Raw genomic sequence first — 14,404 nt, forward strand, 5'->3', positions numbered from 1 at the left:
GTGATAAAATTTAATGATCACTAAAATTTCAAGTGAAAGCCACTTTACTAAGCTTGGTTCCCTTCTCTCCTGAGGCCTCTTGATGTAGTAAATTCAAGTGTGCAAATCTAATTGGCTGAGACCTTGCCTGACCCCAAGACTGACTGCTTACCCTTTATCTCTCTTGAGATTCAAATCAAATCCAAGGCTTGATAAGTCTCTTCACCTTTAGAAAAAATACAGACTTTAATGAACCATCAAGTCACCTTACCCTGAAAGTAGCAAAGGGTTGCCCAGCCCTCCAAGTCCTCAATTACCCATGTTTTGCATCGTTTGTGTTACTGCATGTAGAATTTTTAAAGCATGTGTTAGAAGAAGAAAGAGATAGCTATTTGCCTACATTCTAAGGCAAGTATGTTAGGAACAGTTAGTAGGTATACATTCATTGCATTCTGGTTTGTAGAATTACAATTTCCTTTATAACTCACAGAAGTCATCCTAGGGAAGCCCTAGATACTGCATTACTTTTTACTGCAATAAAATTTAAACAGTCAATACTAATTTATCAATTTATTCATACTGAGACTTCTAAAAATATACTTCAGTATCTCCCAAGAAAATAAGAATTTCTGGAGGAATGAATTGCTCCAATTCTTCTGGAGATGCAGTATTAGAACAGAGTATTCCAATTCACCCTTATTTCTTCTAGAGCAACTCTAAGGGAATGCATTTGGCACAGAGATTAAGACACTGCTTGTGACAACCACATCCTATATTGGAGTGTATAGTTTTAAGTCCTGGTTCCGGCTTTCATTCCAGCTTCATGCTATTGAGCACCCTAGGAAGGTAGCAGATAATGATCCAAATAATTAAATACCTGACACCCTTGTAGGAGGCCAAGATAGAGTTCCAGGCTCCTGACTTCGTCTGGTCCAGCCCCATCTGTTGCAGGCGTTTGGAGAGTAAGTCAGTGGATGGAAGATCTGTATGTCTTTGTGTCTATGCCTTTCAAATGAAAACACACACACACACACACACACACCCCTAGTTTTCTACCTATAAACTCTAAAATCTCAAATCATTATATGGATTGACGGTACAGATTATGGGCATTCTACAGTTTGGAAACATGACTGACAGGAAGACCATGGAAATTAATCAGTTGGTCTTTCATTAGTCCAGTTTACCACATGAATGTTCACCAGGAGGACTGGCCATTTACTGCATCCACAGAGATGTTAATGTACTGTCTTGTCAGCCTTAACCAGGGCAATTTATTTGCCCCTGTCATTGTCATTCTTTGGTGGTTTTTTCTCGATAAACTTACTTCCAACAATTTGCTTAACAATTCTAAGCTGGCATTTCTATTATAACACCCCACATTAATACTTACTAGGCTTGTTCTAAATGAATCAAGTCATTCAATTTCTAATTTTTCCCTTAAATCACTATGCTGCCATATGCTACTCCATAAGTAATCCAGATAAGGGAGTGGCTGGGGAAGAGACGATCTGCCCTTGCTACTCATTTTAAATGTTTTTGCCCAAGCCCTATTGAAGTGACAAAACAAAACAAAAATCCATCATTTGCGTCTCCCTCTTCCCTAACACAGTGCAAAAAAAAAAAAAAAAAAAACAAAAAAACAAAAAAACAAAAAAACAAAAAAACAAAAAAAAAAAACCGAAGTCTTCAACTGGAGGGTTACAGACTATTTTCAAAAACCAACTAATAGAGAAATTAAATGTAAATATAGATAATCTAATAATATAATATTACTAATACTATTTAATATCCTTAAGGACATAGATTTTGGAATGTCTCAAAAAATATTTTTTAAGAAAACTGAAACATATTTTTTAATTAAACAAATGATTCAGGTAATATATAATAACATCAAAGAATGTATCCAGAAATACTTGTCCTGCTTATTGCTTTATTCCTAACATGCAGCATCATATCTGGGACACAGTGGGTACAGGAGATAGAGTTTGGACTTAATATTTACTGAGGACCTTCCAGGTATCAAGTTTTTCACATCTTCTCAGAGTTAATCCTTTCAACAATCCTATGAAGTCTGTATTATTATTGTCCGCAATTTATATGTATGGGCGCTACTTCAAAGTAACCTACAGATGGCCCAGTTGAAAAAGGGAATGACTAGGATAATAGTCCCCAATCATTTAATTTTAACTCATCACACCCAAAATGAAGAGAGAGATGACTAAGTTAGCAGAAGGGGACATTCTGATCAGTGACTATCATGGGTTACATGGAGAAGCTTCTCATAACTAAGCATGACACTAAACTAACTCTTCCGATGTGCTTTGCATTTTGTGGTTCACAAAGAAACATGAACAAAGCAAGAGGGTGAACCAAATAGGTTGAGAACTTAAAAAATGAAAATGAAAAAGAGCAGCACCACCTACCTCTAGCAACCATCATAGGCGTCACTACACTGAATATATGCCAGCTAAATGCAGGAAAAACATTTTACCCTTTGAGTCTATTTTAAATGTTTCTGCTGACCCTGAGAAGAATAAAGAAGGAATTTACTTGCTTCAGTGTTCCTCAATTCAAATGCAAATAGGACTGATACTGCACTATATTTATAGTTAAAAACAATACTTTGTTTTCAGAAAGTATATCACACAATGTAACTGCAAATGAATCTCACAAAATGAGCCAACGTTAAATTCCAATGAAGAATTTCAGAAATGAAAAGCTGAATTGTAAAAATCACCACTGACTATGTTTGTCTCCTTTGTTTGTGATTCCTCCGAAGACTGAAAATACTCTCTTCCCTGCTGCCACCCTCATCTCCTGCCACTTTATCTTTTTCCATTGCTTCCCACCACTCATGCCATGCTCTTCACTTGTTGACCTTTTCCTTCAGCACTCCATCCAAAGAGGGGAAGATGAGGAGGGAAGAGCAGGAGGAGCCAGAGAGGGAGAGAAAGTGTGTGTGTGTGTGTTTATGTGTGTGGACAAAACTTGGACATCTCCACAAGAAAATTCAGACAAAAAAAATAGTTCGGGACAAGGGTGGGTTTGTTTTTTAATGGGTAGACTGTGAGGAGATCCAGGAATAAGTGCTATATAAATAAAAGACGTGTAGAGTGGTATTGATGTGTTTAGTCAACAGAATTTTACTGAGTGCCTACTATGATGAGGTACTATGCTAAGTAGTGGGTGGGTGGGAAAGTGAAAGGAAAGTTGGTTCATAGGTTGATAGGAAATGCCAATTCATTGGGTGATTTTTTGTTTTGAAACCTAACCTCATAGTTAAATAAATCCAAAGACTTAACAAGTATTTACTTAGTTCTGTTTACTATTTATACCCTTATTCTTTTGCTAAGCTTCCTGACACTATATTCCAAATAAATTATTATTTCTTACGTCTGATATTTCTTTGCAGGATTTTCATCCTTAGCTTGTATATTTTTTAATGCTGGTACTCCCTATGGCTCTGGCCTACTCTTCCATTTCTATTCATTCTACATATTTCCCAAGAAAATTCTCCTTTGCCTCTGTAACTTTTCATAAAATCAATCTGATATGGACATCAGATCTGATGACATAAAATTTTTCTTGCCCAGTACAAACCATTTTTGAACCCTCTCACAACACTGTGACCTGGACATTTAAAAAACAATTAATTGAACTAATCAGTTTCCTCTATCTCATTGACTAGCACATCCATGAAAAAACTCAAGAGTCAGTCTTAACTCCTTCCTTCCTCCCTTCCTTCTTACTTCATAAAAACCACTCTCAAAGTCACAGACTTTTGTATCTGAAAATGTATTAAAAAGTTATTCACTATGCTTCAACCTGTCTGTTATCAAACAACTCAAGTCAATATCATCTCTTGCCAAGATTTTCACAAAGTATCTGTAAGTGGTGTCCCTGATTTCTTGCTCCTGTTTATTTTTAATGTTACAGCTAGTTATTCACTCAAAATGCACATTTTATCACATAGTTTTCTTGTTTTAGACTCTTCACTGGTTTGTATACACTAAATCCAAACTACTTTTATGGCACCCTGTAGAGCTGTGCTTACTTGCAAGCTCCTATTTGCCTCTCTTCTCTCAAATGTTACATTCTACCACAGTGAACTCTTTGAGTTCCTCGAAACACCAGTGTGTTCTCCTTTACCATATGGCCTCCCATATCCTTCCCAAAACTGTTCTTATCTTTAACCCAAACTCGCCTATCAAAATCTGGTTTTCATTTTAACTGTTGGCTTTATTTGGAAATCTGACTTGGTTTGTCCCTGAATCTAGTCTCCTGTTACCTAACTTCAACTTACTTAACCCCTTTAACTTCCATCAAACCCGTACCTATTTTCAACAAATAAGGACCGGGAATCTTATTGTATATACATTGCTTCTAATATCATTTTTCAACATTTATTGAGAAAACTTATTTAATAGTCTTCTCCATTAGCGCAGGTATGGAAGTTAAGAAGATACCTAGCACACATGGCTGGCTTTCTATCCTAGGCTTCTAGTACAGTGTCATGCACAGAACTGGTGCTCAATAAATAATTGTTTCAATGAATAAATAGAATACCTTTTATTTACAGAAAACTTGGAAGGGTTTAGAGATCAGTAAAACACCCTCCCCACCTTTAAGGAAAATAGCATTAAATGCATAATTATAAGATGCTAATGAGTAAATAAAATTGACTCCAATTTGGATATGGGAGGATTTGCTAACATTGTAAATTGCAATAAATATTTTGTTCTCTCTCCTAGGACAATCTAATTCATACTAAACACTTCTGGAAGACAGTTGTGTGATCCTATATTACAGATGAAAACAAAGTTAAATGTGTTAGCCAAGGTTACCCAGTGAATCATAATCTGAGCCAGGCTTAAAAACTCAAAGTTGTTAACCTCCACTCTTTATATTGTTATTAGTTTTCAAAACTACTTTGTCTTTTCCCCTCTAAAATACTTCCATGTGCTTTAAGGACTTCAAACTATATTCTATAATAGTCTATATAAACTATCTCAATGGTATGTATATTTCGATACAGAAACCCTAGAACATAACCACTTTTCAAAGAATTTTCATCTGGCCCTTAATATTAAAGTTTTGTGTGATATGCCTCTGTACTCTTGCATACTCTGAGAGTGGTTAGTTTCTCTTTTGTTCTAAATAGACTGTTAGCAGCAAGCACTAATTGCCACCACAGAATGCCAATATTGAATTCTGCTGTAGGCATCATACTGCATACTCAACATCTATAAATGTCCATAGCTTGTTGGCTGGTGCACTCTATTGCATTTGATGGACATTTTGGTAGAAAATGCTGCCAGTACTTAATAAACACTTGAGATGCAACATAGGCTATTAAATATAATGAGATTTTACTCATTCCAACATTCATATTGTGAGAAACATAAAATCAAAATTATTTGTGCTGCCATTTCAAAAGGCCAGATACATACTCAATAAATATATTTATATTTGATATTCTGGGGCCAAAGGCAAACAGAATACATAACCAAAATGCTTAAAAAGACTTTATTATCTGCTCAATCTATAAACTTAGTGCCTTAGAGCCTTGTTTTCTATGAGCATAACAAACACTGATGATATTAATTTCAAGATGAGTAAGGCAGGTATACAGTTGAGGTTTTTTCCTAACCCCATACTGGAACTGCCAGTGCTTTCTTTGTATAGTGAAACATAGTATAAAATGTCAAAAGAATTTTATCAGTCCAAATCTATAATTAAAATGCCACTTCTGTTGAGTATATAGAACTATGCTTTCTAAGTACTTTCAGATCAATTATACAATTTTCTCCTAATTCATATAACATCAAAGAGAGAAATTCCCAATCATAGAGTATTTCCCCTGCTCTTTGGGTTTTACTTGACCCATCCTTCATTTTCCAGAAGCAAATATCTTTAGCCCTAAAGCATTCAAGCCAGCTCATTATATCACCCTCCAGTTCTGCCTTGCAGCTCTGGGCCAAAGAAGAACTTTAAATGTCCAAAGTATTTACTGTTTTTAATCCCTAATGTGACATTAAGTGAATTGGTTCTGTCATGTGAGTATAACTGATTATGTTTTCCCTAATAAAAATAGACACTTGAGTTACCCATTTGTAAGTTAATGCAATGTAAAAGCAAGAGAGAACTTCTGTCAGATGCCAACTTAACATTAATTGTACATTCCGTGTTAATGTCAAAATTCTAGCAGAAACTTTCAAACACAATTTTCCAGTTCAAGAAATATACAAAAACCAACTCATAGTAAATTGAGAGACTATACAAGGTAACTCTTAAGCATCAGATATTTGTTATCATTCTTGGTTGGTCATTGGTAGACGGTATTCGTGGAATCGGAACATTTTTGATTCTCATTTGAAAATGTAGATTCCATGAATTCATCCTCATTCATCAGTCCTGTGTTGGGAGCAGTGGCAGTGAGAGAAAGTTGCCTTCATTTGCTAATGCTGCAGTGTGTATTTAAATGTCATAAGGAATAAAGGTTCCTTTCAAGAGTCATATGGGGGCTGAGTTAGCTTTTTGCTTTAATCGGTAGGAGTTCCTAAAGACTGCTAAATGAAGCAGGTTCCAACTTGAGTTTTAACATCCTGACACTGTATTTGTCACCTTGGGTGTTGTAGTAGTGTAAATGTGAAAATAATAGAGGATAAAAGAGGAATCAAAAACATGTTTTTATCCTGAGGATCCATGCCCAATTTGAGAATTTACCTGCAGAGATTCCATTTCTTCATTTTTCCTTTGGGTCTCTTGCAGCAGATCTACAATAAAAAAAAAGGAGGAAACATCCATCAAAATACAGTGTGAAAAATACATGAAATGTAATTCAGCCAATGGCTTCTATAAACATGTGTAGGGAGAAAATTTGTATTAGTGTGAGACGCAAATGCAAAGGAAAGACCCACTGATCCCTCCTGATGAGATGAGGAAGAACTCTGGATCCTGCCAAACCTAAATGAGCTGAGAAGCCTTGGGAGATTCCAGCTTTACTTGATCTACCACAGGATGATATCAAATCAGTCACGACTATAAAATCATAGCCATATTTTAGGAATTGTGTACAATGCTTACAGAGCTCAAAAGTAACATCAAATTTTATTTTAAAACAAAGGGAAGCATTTTCTTCTTAAAGAAAAATTAGAAACATACCATTTGCTCTTAAAACAAGCTTCCAAGCCAAGTTCCACCCCCAGAGTCAGTTTTTATAAGCAAATTAAAACACCTTGGAATAATAGGTATTATTAATGGAAGTAGATCACCACTTCAACTATAAAGTCATACTAATTATCATTTCACACTGAGAGGGTGGGATGCATTGAAACTACAGCTAACCATGAGTTTGGCACCATTGCAGAGAAATTAGTGGCTGGAAGGGAAGGTAGTCAACTGCAAAGAATTCTATCTCAGTGCAAGCAATACAGCCAAGGTGTCTCAGTGCCCTACATTAATTTATGAACTTGCTATAAAGGGAAATATATTTGGCAAGCAGAATTTTCTGCCTGCAGCTATACCACCCTGTCCTATGATCTTATTAGATCTCACAAACCTAAACAAGGCTGGGCTGAGTCAGAACTTGGATGAAAACTGGCAAGAAACACCTACAGCAGTGCACATTAATATTAGTATTTGCCTTTTACTCTGTGATTGATATAGCTTACCAAGAGGCTATGCTACATAAAAGGAAAACACAACTTACAGAAATTCAATATACATCCCAGAAAGGCAAATGTAAATGTTTTTAGCAAGTGCTACACTAGATACAGCAGGAAGCAGTAATAAAATGGTTGGCAAAGTCATGCTAGTCTTATGTCATTGCTGGGCAGGCAATATACTGAAGCTTTCAGAGGTCTAGCTGATGATACAATGGATAACGATCACTCCTTGAGACTGAACAACTCAGAAGGGAACAATGGAGAGTGGTTAGTGGTCCTCTTATGACATAATATTCTGAAATTAAGGAAGAGAGGTGGTTTTTATTCTACATCCTTTAGAAGAACTGATTTTACCTCAAACTTTCCATTATCAGTTAAATCAACAAAGTTAGAGGAACATGCAAATGATTTAGGGTGTATTTACGATGTTTTTGGTTGGCATATCAGGTTCTTTAGCTAAAAGTATACAAAAAAAGTTGGTTAAGTGTCCTAGTTCAGTCCTGTTCCTACATCCTTATTCATTTGCATTTTAATACTATAGCTATTTCTAATAAGAGGTCATACATCATTTTTCTCTGCTTCTTACATTAGTGTCTTGATTTGGCTAACAGAACATAACAGAGGCAACCCTGTGCCACTCTGCATTGAGGCTTCTAAGCCTTGTGCATTTTTACCTTTTCTCTTGGAACCCTGTCACCACCATATGAACAAACCCAAGCAAATATTTTAAATGGCAAGAAACGCATGACCCAGGATCATTTTCCCCACAACTACTCTGCATATTCTTCTATCTGGCACCCAGCAAACACTCAGAAGCATAACTGCCCATCTGACCTGAAGATGACTATAAAATGACTCAAATGGGAAACCAATCAAGACAAACCGACTGTCCAGCTGAGTCCAATGCCAACTCCAACGAACAAAACTCCAACGAACAAAATCATGAGCTAAATAAATGGAACTTGGGATGGTTGAGTACCAAGCACTTGCTAACTGAGAGTAATTTCTGAGAATAAAATTTAAATTTATTAAAATGACACAGGAGTAACTAAGAGAAAAATAAGGAAAGAGAATCTAGTCTCTGAAGGGAATAACCATTAGAGCAGGTATGGATAGATAGGGATATATGTGGCATCAACTTATAGACATTTTATTCTGTGTTCTTGGAATCTTTGTGTCCCTTCAATAAAGAAAAGAATTCTACAAAGAGAATACCTCGTGTACCATGCTTAGATTTCTCACCTACTACTTAACTAAGACAAAGTATGGAGTACTTTCATTAATAATCCTGAAAAGATTGGCATAAGAACAGAAAGGATAATTTCCAAATGCTAAATTAGGATACTGTTAGAGAAGAAGGAAGGATATATACCAGAAAAATGAAAACAACCGATGTATACTCTAACTGGTTTCAGTAAATTGTGCGTTTAGACAAACTCTGCTTAATATTCATAAGATGTAAAATCATTCCTTTTTTCCGTTGAGTACTTGTCTATTTTGCTCTACTACTTGTGGACATTAGGAGGTTCTCAGAGATGAATCCTTTGTAAGAAACTGCATTGTTTAATAGTGCAGCAGAGGCCGGCGCCGTGGCTCACTAGGCTAATCCTCCGCCTAGCGGCGCCGGCACACCGGGTTCTAGTCCCGGTCGGGGCGCCGGATCCTGTCCCAGTTGCCCCTCTTCCAGGCCAGCCCTCTGCCGTGGCCAGGGAGTGCAGTGGAGGATGGCCCAGGTGCTTGGGCCCTGCACCCCATGGGAGACCAGGAAAAGCACCTGGCTCCCGGCTCCTGCCATCGGATCAGCGCGGTGCGCCGGCCGCAGCGCGCCAGCCGCGGCGGCCATTGGAGGGTGAACCAACGGCAAAAAGGAAGACCTTTCTCTCTGTCTCTCTCTCTCACTGTCCACTCTGCCTGTCAAAAAAAAAAAAAAATTCTTAAAAAAAAAAATAGTGCAGCAGAACTGCAGTGACACATACTGAGATCCATCAACCATAAAGAAAACTAATCTAATTTCTCCAGAGTCAATAAGGTTATAGTAAACATGATAAATAATTGGTATTGGATCTCTTATGTAGCAAAACACACTTCATCTGATAAAATGTAAAGAAATAAGGCAGATCTATAAAAACCTCATAGAATTAGAACAATTTAAAACAAAGTTCTCATTTAGGAATAAAGGTGAAACAAAAAGATCTTCCATGACAAATAGAAACTGTGAGAATTTGTCACCACCTGTCCAGCCCTGCAGAAGATGCTTAAGGATGTGCTGCATATAGAAACACAGAAATATGGTCAAAGCTACAGAAGAAGGTAAAGAAAGGAAATCTCCAAGGAAAAGTACAAAGGAAATCCAAAGTAAAAAATAGGAATATTTATGGAAAAATGGCAGGTCAAAGTCATAACTTATCAACAGTGACCTTGAAAGTAAATGGCCTCAACTCTCCAGTTAAAAGACTCAGACTGGCAGAGTGGATTAAAAAACAAAACCTATTTATTTGCTGCCTACAAGAAGTACATCTCCCCAACAAAGATGCATGCAGACTCAAAGGAAAAGGATGGAAAAAGATAATCCATGCTAACAGAAACCCAAAAAAAAGCTGGTATAGCCATCCTATTATCAGACAAAATACATTTTAACACAAAAACTGTTAAAAGAGACAAAGAAGGGCACTACGTAATGATTAAGGGATCAATTTAGCAGGGAGATTTAACTGTTATAAATGTATATGCACCTAATTACAGGGCACCTTGCTATTTAAAAGAAATATAAAGGGATCTAAGGGGAGACATAGACTCCAATACAATACTAATGGAGGATTTCAATACTCCACTTTCAGCAACTGACAGATAAACCAGACAGAAAATCAGCATGGATACAGCAGAGTTAATTGACACTATAGACCAAATAACCTACAGAACTTTTCATTCTGCAGTTGCAAAATACACATTGTTCTCACCAGTGCATGGAACCTGACTAGGGTTGACTACATGCAGGCAATAAAACAATTCTCAGCAAATACAAAAACAATCAAAATCATACCACATATCCTCTCAGGCCACAATGCAATGAAGCTGGAAATCAACAACTCAGGAATTTCTGGAAGGTACGCAAACACATCAAGACTGAACAACATGCTCCTGAATGAACAGGAGAAATCATTGAAGAAATCATAGAAGAGAAATCAAAAAACTTCAGGAAACAAATGAAAATGACAATATAACACATCAAAACTTATGGGATAAAGTAAAAGCAGTGTTAAGAGGAAAGTTTATAGCAATTGGTGCCTACATCAAGAAATTAGAAAGACACCAAATCAATGAGCTATCTATGCATCTCAAGGATCTAGAAAAACAACAGCAAACCAAACCCAAAACTAGTAGGAGAAAAAAATAATTAAAATTAGAGAAGAAATCAACAAAATTGAAACAAAAATACAAAAGATCAACAAAATGAAAATCTGTTTTTTTGAAAAAAAATAAACAAAATTGAAACAAAAATACAAAAGATCATCAAAACACAATTAAGACATGGGCAAAGGACTTAAAGAGACATTTTTCAAAAGAGAAAATCCAAATGGCCAACAGACACTTAAAATTTCTCAGGATCACTAGTCATCAGGAAAATGCAAATCAAGACCCGAGGTTTCACCTCACCCCAGTTAGAATAGCCTTCCTACAGAAATCAACAAACATCAAATGCTGGCCAGGATGTGGGGAAAAAGGTACCCTAAGCCACTGTTGGTGGGAATGTTCATTGGTAATGGAAGACTGTATGTAGATACCTCAGAAATCTGAATGTAGGACTTACCATATGACCTAGCTATCCCACTTCTCGGAATTTACTCTAGGGAAATGAAATCAGCCTATGAAAGATTTATCTGCACCTTCATGTATACTGCAGTCAATTCACAATAGGTAGGAATGAAATCAACCCATATTCCCATCAAGTGATGACTGGATAAAGAAATTATGGGATCTGTACACTATGGAATACTATACAGTGGAAATAAAATAAAGTCTGGTCATTTACAACAAAATATATGAATCTGGAAAACATCAGACTTAGTGAAATAAGCCAGTCCCAAATGGATAAATATCATATGTTCTCTCTGACCTGTGATAACAAATAGAGCCTCTAATGGGCAATCTGTAGAAGTGAAATTGATACTTTGAGAAGCAATGAATTGTACAGCCCTTGTCTTGACTGTTGAGTACCAGTTTTTATTAATAGGTATACTATCTGTTGAACTCTACTTACCATAGAATTAAACATGTGTATAAAGTCAATTGAAAATAGATCCCAGTAAAAAATAAGAGAGGGAGGAGAAAGAGGGGTGAGAATATGGGTGGGAAGTCAGGCACACTGGGAAGAATCACTATGTTCTTAAAGTTGTAATTATGAAGTGTATGAAGTTTGGAACTGTAAAGCTGTAATAGTTCTGCATACATTCCTACGGACTTGGTTTTAAGTGTACAGTTTAAAAACTTGCCATGGGACCCCAAATCCCCTTAGGCTGGGTGATAAAAATACAACCTTAAGTGTTAAAATGATCATATGGATTGGATTGAATGTCTGGTAGTAATAATAGTTAGAATTAAAAAGGAGTGAATGCTCCAACATGGGAAGCAATTCACACAGCAGACTCATAGAATGACAAGCACTTTCAATAGCATTCTGACCTCAGAATCACCCCTGAAGGAATTCTGATCTGGCTGAAAAATCACACAAGAGCATTTCAGACATGGAAAGCCAAAATACTATGGCAAAAAATATTCTATATGAAGGACCTCAGTGGGTGAGACCCCAGTGGAAAGTGGCCATCAAAGAAGGAGGTATTTTTCTCTGAAGGGAGGAGAGAACTTCCACTTTGCTTATGGCCTTATCTAAATACTGACGGAGTTTGTGGATTCAAAAGGCTTCAATAGCTAAGGCAGCTCATGTCAAGAGCCTTGGGTGACCACTGACATCATACATAAGAGTGCTAATTGTTAAATTAACAACAACAGTCACTGTATACTAACTTCCCATGCAGGACTCCTGTGCTCAAAGAATTGTATTATAATTATGTCTAAGTGCTTGCAAAAGATATATTATTCTTGGGTGCTACTTTAAAGTAAATTAAAATTGTTTCTAAAAAAAAGTTAAATTAACTCCAAATTACAATGATTTTCAGCAGCCTTTGTCTCAACTATTGAGGAATAGTTGTTGTTTTAGATTTTTTTTGCAAATTGTTGAACTGTTTACTTAATATAAAGTTGGTCTTCTGTATATAAAGTTAATTGAAAATGGATCTTAGTGGAAAATGGGACTAGGGATGGTAGAGGGAGGAGAGAGAGGGGTAGGAGAGGATGTTGGAGGGTGGGTATGGTGGGAAAATCACTATATTCTTAAAGTTGTGCTTATGAAATGCATCAAGTTTGTATTCCTTAAATAAAAGGTTTCTTTGGGAGGAAAAATAAAGAGAAGGAAAATTTTCCATGTTAAAAAATATGTTTTCAGTTTTCTCCAAATCCATAAAGGCCTTGCTGTTTTTCCACCAAAGCTGATATCAATGATTATGCTTGATTTGGTCATCTGGGGGAAAAAAAAACTATAGGAGACTAAAGTTGTAACATCACAGGTTAAAGTATCATTTGGAACACCAGCATCCTAAATCTGAGTAACGTTTTGGGTCCCAGCTAATATACGTCGGATTCAGCTCCCTATGAATGCTCCTAAGAAAACAGTGGAGGGTAGCCAAGTACATGGGAGACCTAGATGCAGTTCTGGACTCCTGGATTCAGCCTGGTCCAGCCTTAGGTTTTGTGGCTATTTGGGGAGTGAATTAGCAAATGGAAGATTCATTCTCTCTGGTTTTCTCTCTTCAACTCTGTCCTTCAAATGAGTAAAATCTAAACAAAAACCCTATAGAAGAAATCCTACAATTGGCATTGAAGATACGATGATGCTTCAAAAAGTTCATGGAAAACAGAATTAAAAGTTTAGTGCAAAAACAATTTTGAAATCCATAGTTTGTCATAACATGCATATTCCATGAATGTTTTAAGATCCCCATATGCATGGATCTCAAAAAATTTTTTTCCACTAAAATAAACTCTTTCAGTTTGATTTTCCATGAACTTTTTGAAGTATCCTTGTATATAACTCTCCTCTGTTCTCTACTGATTCTCTTACTCACTTGTATCATTGGTATGTAGGCATCTGCTTTTTTTTTTTTTTTTTCTTTGTGTCACATTCCTGGTCTTTGAGAACTTCTGGTTCCTCTTCTCCATGTGATTCCTGAGAAATGTTTAGGCAGGGGGTCTAACAAATCTGTCCTGTCACGAAACTAAGTCATGGGTCAGCTAGCAAGTCAAAGCATATAAGCTAAGTAATGCTAGTAGGAATCCTTTAGAGCCCAAAATGGAGACTTGGAGACTGTTACCTCTCCTAAAGCCACAAACTTGTGTTAGCCTGGTGTACTTCCAAGGGTGTACGGTCTAGTATGGTGAGAAAACTTGTGCAACAACAAATCCAGCAAAGAATCAAGCAGAGCCGAAAATAGAGAGTGAGTTGCATGAAACCCACGTAACTCCTGGACTTTCAACATATACATATTTATTTTCTGTAGCTTAAATTAGTTTTAGTTGAGTTATTTTCATTTTTAAAAGTTTCTGGGGATACGGTTAGATTGAATCATATCTTTATTTATAAATCTGGAGAATTTCAAGTTTAAAAGAACTGTCTACCCCACAAAAAACACTTCATTCGACCA

At 36.5% G+C, this 14,404-nt stretch overlaps 1 protein-coding gene across 21 annotated transcripts in view; it reads right to left on the reverse strand.

The window, feature by feature from the left end:
- The window catches only part of CEP128 (centrosomal protein 128), a 475,965-nt gene that overhangs the window by 78,054 nt on the left and 383,507 nt on the right, over positions 1-14,404 (reverse strand). For 20 of the 21 annotated variants that reach the window (XM_070065330.1, XM_070065327.1, XM_070065329.1 and 17 more), the window contains one exon: positions 6,709-6,758. In XM_070065330.1, the coding sequence (XP_069921431.1) occupies positions 6,709-6,758 (50 nt within the window). Of the gene's footprint in view, positions 1-149; positions 206-6,708; positions 6,759-14,404 lie in introns of those variants that run through there. The other variant, XM_051826210.2, reaches the window with a different exon arrangement.

Source organism: Oryctolagus cuniculus, chromosome 20, assembly GCF_964237555.1.
Source record: "Oryctolagus cuniculus chromosome 20, mOryCun1.1, whole genome shotgun sequence".
Taxonomy (NCBI): Eukaryota; Metazoa; Chordata; class Mammalia; order Lagomorpha; family Leporidae; genus Oryctolagus; species Oryctolagus cuniculus.